This window comes from Fukomys damarensis, unplaced genomic scaffold (genome assembly GCF_012274545.1).
Source record: "Fukomys damarensis isolate Sample0158 unplaced genomic scaffold, DMR_v1.0_HiC HiC_scaffold_39, whole genome shotgun sequence".
NCBI classification, from domain to species: Eukaryota; Metazoa; Chordata; class Mammalia; order Rodentia; family Bathyergidae; genus Fukomys; species Fukomys damarensis.
Genome location: NW_022900951.1, coordinates 86,582,728 through 86,593,915, shown reverse-complemented (window position 1 = coordinate 86,593,915; position 11,188 = coordinate 86,582,728). Strand labels below are relative to the sequence as shown.

Below are 11,188 nucleotides of genomic sequence, written 5' to 3'. Positions count from 1 at the left end.
GAGGATTGAAGATATAGGAATAGGCACTTTCTTAAAAACAGATTGCTTGGTTTGATTTTTGAAAACCAAGGAGCTGCTCTTGACATTACTTGGCTGTTTCTTTCACAAGGGTACTTGAGGTCTGACATCAGTGCTCTTCTGTGGGCAGAAGGGATGACCCTCGGCCATCCAGCCATAGTTAATGTCTTTCTAGTCAGGGAAGGACAGACCCTAGGCATCTGGGTCGGTGACCAGGGCTCAGAAATAGCCCCCTAATCAGCCTCATCAGTTTTGAAGGAGGCCACCACAGGAGGGGGCCAAAATAGGCCAACACTTTAACCCAGTTAACGTGAGGGCAGCTGTAATCCAGGCTGATCACGTCTACTAAGCTCTCTAGGGGGAAAATGCCCAAAACGGCTTCTTGTGCACAAGTGTTCCTGGATCACACTGGAGACACTACTTTTCCCTTCTGGAAGTGTAGTTTAAAGGTTACAAGGGTCAAGTTTCATTTGAGTGTCTGCCTGGACTAAATGGGGGCTCGTAGCAATTTCCAACTGGAGTTAAATACTCACACCTCAGGCTACCCTAGGCAAAAGGACTGAATTTCCTTGAAAGACCCACTATCCCTCCTCTACCTTGTTCAAGGAGGAGAGGAAATCATTGTCTTCCTCTGTGTGGGCCAGATAGCAACTCACACCAAACGCCAGTTTCTAGACAGATTGACCTCTGCCTCTGCTGTCCCCAGAATCCCACCAGCTCACTTCACTTATGGCAGTGACAAGCCCTAAGAGTTCACAAGCAAGAAGACTAAGCTGTCTGGCCAGGATATGGTTGGGAAATGAAAAAATCAGAGCTGTTATTGGGGCTCACTTGGCCTGGCTCGTGTTGCTCCCTGTCATTTGGCACAGCACTCTGTATCCTCCCCTATCATGTCCCACAAAGCATCTGATCTAAGAGACAACAAGTCTATTATTTTATACACTGTTGAAAGAGACAAAAGTTGCTGATTATATGTAAGGTACATTGCAATTTTAGAGATGTTAAAATACAAAAAAAAAAAGGATGGGTTTTAGAGCCAATGAAACAGAAAAATATCCTTAAAATGGAGAAATCATCTCTCCTACACACATACACACACACACACACACACACACACACACACACACACACACTGCAGACCACAATGGCATAGGGCAAATTATGGCACAGTGGGTGAGTGTGGTCAAAACTCCAGCTAATCTCTGTGCTCTGAGAACCAGCTTGAGAAGCATGCTGTCTTGAAATAGGGACTCTTCACACTAGACTGATGTTATGGTTTGTAAAGCCCTCTCACACACTGTTACCTCACTGGGTTCCTCTCTACTGCCCTGTGGGGTAGACAGGACAAGGGCACTTATTACCTACTTTACAAATGGGGTCAGGCAGGTTTTGACTTTGCCAAGGTCACTGGGACTAAGGACAAGGAAAGTGGGATGGTAGTTCCTATCTGCAGAATTTCTAAAGTGCTTCTCCGACTTCTACAGGATGGCCACTATTGAAGAGAGGGGTAGAGATACAACTAGTAAGGAGATGAAAGAGTGGCTTTTAAACCTTTTTCTTGATGAAGTTATTCACAAAATCTCAATGTACAAAACATGGTAAGATTGGAGTTCTATGTGAGGCAAAGGGAAAGGCCAGAGGGCCACCCACTTGGCCCCCACCCTCTTTCATCCCTAAGGGGGGGCCCCCTCTAAGGCACTTTCGCAGAATCACTGAGGTGCTGAAGAACAATCTATACGGGGCTTCAATTATATTGGTAATGTCCTTTTTTTAAAAGTTAGATTTAGCTATTGTTCATAGTTTTTGATATGTCTTAAAGTTTTCATTTTAGAAAAAGGCACTGGTGTGGATAGATGGCGGGCTAAAGAGGTGACTCAGAACTTGGAAGTTTAAAGTAAATAGCAAGATAAAAACATTTGTATTAAATTATGAGTTTGGACATTGAGATTTTTAAAGATCCCCAGGTGACTAATATGTCACAAAATGTGCGAGCCACTTTACCAGAGGTATTTTGTCCTGGACAATGGTATCTGGCATGCTTGGCAATGCAAGGGCAGGAGTTGGACTACCTGGGAAGGCCTCTCTGTTCTCAAAGAGCAGAATGTTAGCCTAGAGTCTTTCTAAATGTGCGATAGCAAAGAGTGTGGTGCTTCTGGGTAGGAGGGAAGGAGGAGCTCAAGGCACAGTGAAAGCAGACTGGTGCCACCTCTACAAGCCCCTGGGATGGAGAGTGGAGGGCAGAAGCCAGCAGCAAAACCTGCTGGTGGCTGGGACTGGGTCATTGGAAAGTAAAAGAGATCAGTGACTCATGTTATCCAGTTAAGATATGTGAAGAAAATGACCTCCCTCATCACTGAGACCTGCCTTATGAGATACTGAGGGTATGGGATGGCTGCCATGCACTAGTTGCAGAACTGAAGTCAGGAAGCCAGCTGTGGAGGATACTCATTAGCAACTTGAACAATCTCTCCAGAGGCCTGGAAGTCTGCACCCAACAGCTCAAACGTCTGAGGTATATTATCTTGTTGCTGTGCAGAATGCTGACTGTGGACAGGCAGTGCAGGTAATAATAGAGACCTTGACTTTGAATGAGGCCAGTCTTGCGTGTTGCCAAGGTTCACAAACCACATATCCTTCGGTTAAACCATTGCATTTGCCAGACTGACATCTGTGTACCACTGTCGTATCACTGTTGCTTCACTGGTCTTGGCAAAACATGAAAAGGAAAAACTCACTGGAGGATCAGAGTGCAACCATTCCAAGCTGCTCACTACCCTACAGAGAGACAGGTGGTATATTCTATGGGTTGACTGGTAGGGCTTTTGCCATAGAAATGCCAACTGTATGTGTCCTAGGAAAGGAATGAGATGATCCATGTGGCAATAAACAGGTTATGGAAAAGCAAATGGACACCTCGTTCACCTACACTGGCCATAGATCTGAGGAAGGATCAGTTGGAACACTTGTTCTCATTGCTCTTCCCTCACAAGATCACCTCCTTGTTCAGGGTAACACTTACATAGAGCCCTACAGGGAGGCAGGGTCGGGCTCTCTCTGAGGAGCTAGAGGTTCCTAGGCAAATAACAGCACCCTGGCTGCAGCCAAAAGAACTCATGGGAAGGGCAATGGCTTATGTCACCAAGGGTTCTCCCTCAGGTAACAATGGAATCTCCTACCATTTCTCAGCGATTCGGGATGAGATCCTTGTTCGCAGAGTAACTTCTTGTGAAGAGGATTGAACATAGGACTTCACTTATGCTAAACATACTATATGTTTAGCCCATCACCCTAGTACCACCTATGGAATGAATCTTGTGGTGAAACTGGAGGAAAAGTCAGATCCCACCCTTCCCTTAAGGAAGCAAAAGTCTAAGAGGGAGAGACAAGTGAATTACCTAAGAGGAAAGCAACTGGTCCCTGGAATAAGCACTAGATGCTGTAGGAACAGAGTGGAGAGGCACCCAGTGCATTCTTGGGAGGCAGGTAGGACTGTACAAAGGGGCTAACGCTGGAGCTGAGCCCATAAGATAAAGGGGTAGACAGTGCAAAGCAAGGGAAAAAGAAATGGCATGGTGTGACAGTGCGGTGCAATACGGCTGGAGCAAAGGGGATCTATGCATGGTTCTTTTGAGAGTATGAGAGGGAGGCAATGAGGCTGAAGATGTTTGCAGGGCCCAAGACCTCAGTGTCCCACTGAGGAAGCTCTAGGGTCAGTGACCATCAGAGGTAACCTGTAGACAGGGACTTAGCACTATGCCTGGCACACAGTTGCTGCTATTGCTTTGCAGATGGAGAAGGCGGGCAACAAGAAAATAAAGGAATTTCCCAAGCTGGTAGTTTTCTAGTCAAGGATTGCGGGGCACTGCCTCACTCAAATCTTGGGTGCCTAAATCCTGGCAAATGTGGTGATCTGCCTGTACTACCTGCAGCTCTGGCTGTGTGCCTTCCAGAAGCAACAGCACTGGCAAAGATGGAGCAGGACATCTGTGTGGTATGAAGGCAGTAGTACCAGAGGGTCGCCTTGGAGAAGCATGCCTCATTCACGAAGGGCAGGTTTATCTTGCTCACTCCTCCCCAGAGAACAGTCTGACCCCTGCTGGGCACAAAGGACACTTGGGTAGAGCAAGCTTGTATGTGAAGTGTTTGTTCACAAAGCTCCTTTCTAGACAAGTCATCCAGCCTGCTCCCTTGCACAGTAGGGCCCAGAGAGCCCAGAAAATGTCCCTAGTAGACAAAGCCCACAAAGAGGAAATGCTGGGTCAGAGTTAACCTTGGCAGAAGTAGGCAGTGTGTGGGAACTCAAGGCTGTGCAAACACAATGCTCCCAAGGCAAAGCTGTACTGAGAGCCTAGTGCCCATTGGGGGTCCTCCAGTGAGTACATGCAAGGCTAACAAAACAACCCCTTTTGTCTATTTTTCAAAGTAGAGAGCCTTCTGAGAGGGTTCTGGGAAGCCCAGACTCTTGGGTTCTCATAAATCTTTTAATAACAAAAAATGAAGAAAACATTGTAACAATAAATCCCACGGTGAGGTTCCTATTCATCCCGGGATCTTCAACAACAGAAACACCTGAGACTAAGATTCAGAACGCCGAGTACACAAATTAAGGACCATTTATTTCCGAAGGTGACTGCAGAAATCATTTCAGTACAATCAAAGGTTTTACAAAACAGAGAAAACAAATTACAAAACACCCCAAGAGGTGAGCAAAACTGTAGGAGGATGCACAGAGCACCCAAGAACCAGCCTGACAAAGCGGTTCACCCTGCCGATTAGAGGCATTAGAAAGACTGGTTCTGAAGGGAGCCACTGTGTGGGGCAGGGAGAAGGGGAAGCAAGGGGTCAGCCCAGTGCATAGCAATCCTAGCTTGGAAATAAAGAGGGATGGGGGCAGATAAGAGAGGCAGCGGCATTTGCCAATGTCCTGGTAGAAATAATTACACATCAGCCTATCGCTTTCTCTTCACTATAATAACATCAATATAAAAGAAGGATTTAAAATAGAACACAACATTGACATCAGAAAAAAAAAGCAAGAATTTCCAAAACACCTTTGCTTGAAGAGACTTGTTTTTCTGGAGTTGTTATCTGCTTAGTGCCAAGCAGCAAACCAATATGCAAAAATGCCACAGATAAGGACAACAGCAAGCAACTGGGTTTTTCTGAGCACATATCAGCTCCCTGTATTTACACATGAGGAAGGATTACTCCCGCTTGCTGACAGCCCATCTAGGAAATTCAAGGGTGTGTGGCCACTCTGCTCCCAGGGCAAAGCTGCACTGAGAGTCCAGCAGCCTTTTGGGGGTCCTCCAGGGCACAGAAGGCAGTGGCAGCACAGAAGGCCCCTGCCTAATCTGGGCCTAACAAAGGAGCCCAAACAGCCTGTAGATATCCCTCACATGTACCTGCTCCTGGTAAACTAAAACCAACCCCAGTGTCTTGTCTTAGTGTCACAAATGGTCCTTGTTTCTCCTCTACCATCTCTCCTTCAGAAGAAACCATTAGGAAACTCTTCTTCTGAAAAGAACAAATGATTCTGGGCCAATGTCCCCAAATCCAGGAAGTCTTTGTGATAGAGGAAGGGAGAAAGGCCCTTCTGCTCACCCCTGAACACCCTGCTCATGTCCAGGGCATGGCCTGGCCCCAACTGCAGATCTTGGAGACCTGCTGACAACATGTTATTTGTGGGAAGCTGTGCCCACGTCCGGAAACACTGATTCATCAATGATCACACATATGAAAATGCTGATGGAGGCTATAGCAAAAAGGATGATCTGACAGCCGGGCTGAGGTACTGTATAGTACAGTGTGCCAACTGCCCGCTGAGCCCAATGACCCTGCAAATAGCTTCTCTGAATACTAAGAGATGCATGGAGAAAGAGAGCATATCAACTTAGGGAGATGGAATTTGAGACTTTGGAACCCCGTCGTCCCCTCACAGGCTGACAGAGGAATATGTCACCGTGCCTCTGAGAGGAAGTTGTGCCTGATCTTCTTTGGTATACAAAACCAAATACTGAGAGTTAGGAGGACCTTTGCACTGTGCTATTGAGAGTGGATGCTACAAATACGCCAGCTCAACAGACTGTTCTCATTGGCTTAGACCCTTGATCATAGCTAACTGGGGCTTGAAGGAGTGCTTCTTTTCCTTCCTGGAGCTTTCTGAAAGGAAACTGGCCACTCCAGGGACTCTCTCACAAATGCATAGAGCTCCCATAAACTGGCAGATGTCAGATGGAAATTTGGCCAGGGTGGTCTCTTCAACTAACAGGAAAGCCTTCAGGAGAAATTGGGAAGCCAGGGCCCACTGGTCCTTGGGTGTGCAAACTGCAGCTTTTTCCTTGGTCCAGTACTAGGGCCAGCGGCAGGCTGGAGGTTGGACAGATATGAGGACCACCCTCAAGAGAGGCTGCCATGTATGAATGTGGCCAGATTACCTGTCACCTTGTGGGCTTGGATAAGGTGGGAGAGGGAGAGGGAGAGGGAAAGTGTGAGGCTGATTCAGATGCCTGCCAATCCCCAAATCCCCAAATCCCCAAATATAAGCCAGAGTTCCTTGTGGAACCTATGAAAGGTTCCTGCTAGCTATTCATTTGACCCCCATGTTTGTGAGCCAAATTGGACCCCTATATCTTCCCTCCACTCCCGTCTTTCCCTGACAGGTGTATCTGTCTCTTGCTGGGCCATACCAGGCTCATTCATGGCTTTCACTTTCTTCTTTCCTTCCAAGCACCAGAAAATGCCTGCCAGAATGAAGTGCTGAGTGGTAGCCAGGGCAGAGATGAGCTTTTGGAGGCATGCCAATGCAGGGAAAGCCCGAAATGATTGCAATCTGTGCCATGTCACAGAGACAGAAAGGAAAGAAGTACCTACAGTCACACCACTGTGGTATTCTGCAGCTGGTCCCAGCTAAGGCAGAGATGCTCTGCCTGTAGCAGTTCTATGTTCTAGTAATAGCCAGGCCAGGTACCTGGAAGCTCTTCGCATGACACCTTTCCACCCTTTCTCCTTGTTAAGACACCAAGGGGCACTGAGGCCTTGCACATTCCCTCACCAGCCACTCCTACATGAAGTAGCTTGACACACAGCAGGGTGAACCAACCCCTCAAGAGATGCTTCCACTGGAGGGCAACCCTGCGGTGAGAGACACTATAAAATTTGGCCCAGCCCTCAAGGAAAGCAGAAAACCGCGGTTATATGTTACAAGGAGCTCCAGGGGAGCAAAGGCTCTCCTCTATGGCTCCCTGTGCCCACCATGGACCACCTCAATACCAGCAGACCTCTGTCAAAGCGCAGTCCCTCCCAGGGCTGCTTCCTCAGGTCTCCAAGTACTCAGAGAAATGTTCCTACATGCTGCTACCTCCAAGATCATGACCACCGAGGCACTGGAGTTCAATCTGTGTCTAATATGGACACGCCTGAAATACTGGTACTGGCTCAGGGCAAAGGAGTTATCTAGAGTGGCAGAGGGCAGAGGAGGCTCATTAGAGGAAGTCAGGCTGAGCATTTCTGCTTTGTAGCAAATCTGATCCTAGTAGGAGTTAACAGAGTCAGAAAACCTCCAGCTATTGCCTCCCGTCTTGAGGTTCATGCATGACTGAGTACACCTCTTTCAATGAAAGCTCAACCTTCTGGAGCACTTGAATCTCCACCTTTGGGGACCTGATCCCTTGGCAGCTCCCTTTCAAACTAGGCTCTGAAGACAGGGAGGGTGGGAAGCATGTGATGCCTTCCCACCATGTTATGCAATTCAGCACGGAATCTGAGTATATTGAAGAAAGCTAGCCCCGGAGAAACAATGCTGGCTGGAGCTGTACCTTCCCAAACCAGGATTCATCGGTACGCTGTAAACCCCAGAAATGGGATCTCCAGGAACTTCCAGAAATGGGCTGTTGCAAGGGTTTTCCCAATTCAAACATCCAAAGACAAATGAAAAAGTAGAGGAAAACAATCTCAAATTCTGTGACGGTCATTCTTCTTTGAAGCTGCCTTAGGCATAGACACAGCAAGGCAAAGGAGAACATGCTAAAGGAGCACTGCAGTTTAGAATGGGATCTATTATCAACATGAACACGGAGCATGGTTCCAATGACAGGTTTCTCAAGTTACCACTTTCATTGATTAGTTCTTACTTTATATGCACACTACTAATAGAGATGTAGATTACATCCGAGAACCCTTGGCAGTTTGCACAGGTACTGCTTGATACTATGTACATTTTCACCCTCTTCCCTTTAGATTCACCACTACAACAGTTCTCCAACCCTGCTCAATGGAATCTTGCCCTTAGACTGGAGTGGTGCTCTCACCTCCCACCCCAGGCAGCATCCTGGAAGGAGTGGCTGGGTGGCTCCCTAATTTAGGTCAGGACACTAGTGGGAAGAATGTGGCCGGTTCTATTTCGGCCTTGAGAGGGAAATCCCCTGGTCTTGCTGCTGGTAGAGAACAAGGCTTCAAGTCCCCTTACAGTGGGGGCTGTGCTGGAGACGATAGGGGATCCCAGCATGAGCATGGAGGTCCCTGGCAGTGGAGAAATGAAACACAACCCAATTTCATTGCTGTGACACAGGCAGAACTACTGCTTGTTGTTCCCTGTCTCCTCAACCAGCTATTGTTAAAGCACCAACAAGCAGAGCAAGAGGGCCACTGACTACCATCTCCCCAGATAAGGCCACTAGGAGTAGGGGAGACAGAGTCAAGGGAGGAAAGGAAGAAAGATCTTGCCCCCAGCACCACACCCCAGGCACAATAAGATATCCTGAGGGGAGAAGCTGAGGAAGGAAGAATGGTGGAAGAAAAAGACAGAGAGGGGGAAAAGAAATACACCAAACATCTACTGTCCTCTCCCTTGATTTCATCAAGAACTGGGTGTTCTCCAAGTCAAGTCAGGACCTGCTTCCTCGGGGAGGGAGAAAAAAAAAAAGCACCTTCAGTCTATTTTCTTGGCTGGAAGCCGGAGCAAATCCAGCAGATATTTACACAAGGGCCCAGCCATGTATGAGAACAGGATGACCAGCTTCCCGTGGGTCATGGTCATGAGAGTCTGGTGTCCCGAGGCCCAGATGCGATACCAGGGGCCGTAGAATGGGTCTGAGATGGCCGGACACAGCATGTTGTTCAAATTCACTTCGGTGACCTGCAGGGACAAGGGAGGTAGAGTGAGCGTTCACCATCCTTCGGCTTTCTCTGGCTTTTGCCAGTTCAGCCATCTCTATCTAATGGGAGACTAGACAAGGAGGGATTGACCAATCCCCACCTGTTCATAAGGAGAATCTCTACCCTGGGTGTTTGGAGTGGACTGAGGTTAAAGCTCTCTGGGAGTAATGGAGTAAGCTGTCCGGTGGAGTAGCTGTCTGGTTTTGCTCAGTGTATGTTGGGCCAGGGGAACTGTTATCATTCCTAAGTATTTACTTAATGCGTAATCCCTGCAAAGACATTATGGGATAAAAGAGCAGTTAACAGTATTGTTCCTTAGCTGACAATCAATCAAGTGGGGCAACAGGTTTACTGCATCTGACCTCAAACTAGACAGTGCCTCCTGAGCATACTGGTTCAGATTCCTAGAAGACTTCATGAGGTACAGGGCAACTGCATGGACTCATGAAAGATGAATGGTGAGTTATGACAAGGAGTGGGGTGAGTGGAGCCTTCCTTATAGGAGGCCTAGCCAAGCATGATGTGTATGGTGACATGAGCACACTGAGGCCTCTGGCATCCAGAATATCACTGAGGACCAGTGAGCGGTAAGGACGGGTGTGCAGGTCACGAGGCATCCTCTCACAAGCACAGGAAGCATTCACACTGCTGGCCCAGAACTCAGACCACCCCTGGCAAACCACAGCAGAGCCATTCACCAGGCTGGGGAAGAGAAAGTAAACTTTTTTTCAAAGGTGCTTGGGACATCAGTTGCACATCCTCATCATGGAAGGTCACTCAAGGCTCTGTATGGCTTAGTGCTCTCTTAATGCTGCCAACACAAAACCAGACGCACCACTCCTGCCTGGAGGACATCCGCAACACCTGCCTTCCGGAGCTCTTCAAGCCTGTTCACATTAAAGAGAAGTCCTCATCGCCTCTCAGGGAGGTTGAGACTCTTAGACCATGTCACAGAGAGGTAGAGAACGCTCTGTGCTCAAGGGTGAGGTGACTCACTCAGAGCATTTAATCAGGTGTTGAGCTTGGGTTTTATGAACCCCATGCTCAGCCCCGAGTTCTTCCTCTTCACATCACCACCAATACACACCCTTGCAGTATCAGTGAACTTGGGCTTAGAATAGCTCAACAACTGAGTTCAACCATTTTTCATGCTCAGGAAGTTCTAAGCACTGCAGAATGCTGTGGGGGCTCCCCAACCCCATACTTCCACCACTGGCCACACAGCTCAAGGCAGGGCCTGAAAAAGGACCTCAGAGAAGGCCCAGAATGGACCCAAGGTCAGAGGCCTCCCCAGGCTCAGGGCCAAGGTTTGGGTCCTACCTCCTCAGGGATGAAGAAAACAGCTATCACTAAACATTCAGAAAACTTTAGAGTGGCCAAGGCTGTAGATCATAAATCAGCAACACAGACACAACAATCTGACAACCTAGCCTTTAGCATCTTGTATTTTCAAAAGAAAATGATACACCAGAACCAACCAGGAATATCAAGATTTATGGAGAACACCAAAAGAGGGGATAGAAGGGGAGAGCAACAGCTTACCAGGCCGAGGATCTGCAGGATGCTGAAGTGATAAAGGAACATGAGGCCAGTTGAGAGAAGAGCCCACCTGAAATTGCTGAGGGGTTCTGGAGTGTAAACACCTGAAGGGGGAGAGAACATGGTGAGATAAGAGAAACAGTGACCCACTTCTCCTTTGCACAGAGGAGTGCTCCCATCCCACTTGCAGTCTGCTCTTTACTACCTTGCTCTGATCACTGGCAGCTATCTCAAGAGAGAGAGTCCCAGCCGGGCATGGTGGCACACACCTGTAATCCCAGCACTCAGGAGGCTGAGGCAGGAATATCGCTGTGAGTTCGAAACCAGCCTGGGCTATATAGTGAGTTCCAGGTCAGTCTTAACTACATAGTGAGACCCTGTTTCAAAAAACCAAAAATAAAAAATAAAAAGAGAGAGAGGGAGAGAGAGAGAGAGAGAGAGAGAGAGAGAGAGAGAGAGAGAGAGTCACAGTGAG

The 11,188-nt window shown here is 47.9% G+C and overlaps 1 protein-coding gene across 1 annotated transcript in view; it reads right to left on the bottom strand.

Annotated features, from left to right (window-relative positions):
* Positions 1-3,430: 3,430 nt before the first annotated feature.
* The window catches only part of Tmem164 (transmembrane protein 164), a 187,005-nt gene continuing 179,247 nt past the window's right edge, over positions 3,431-11,188 (bottom strand). The window contains exons 6-7 of the mRNA XM_010603069.2: positions 10,717-10,817; positions 3,431-9,154 (exon numbers count right to left, since the gene is read on the bottom strand). Of these exons, the coding sequence (XP_010601371.1) occupies positions 8,948-9,154; positions 10,717-10,817 (308 nt within the window). The 3' untranslated portion in view covers positions 3,431-8,947. The remainder of the gene's footprint in view (positions 9,155-10,716; positions 10,818-11,188) is intronic.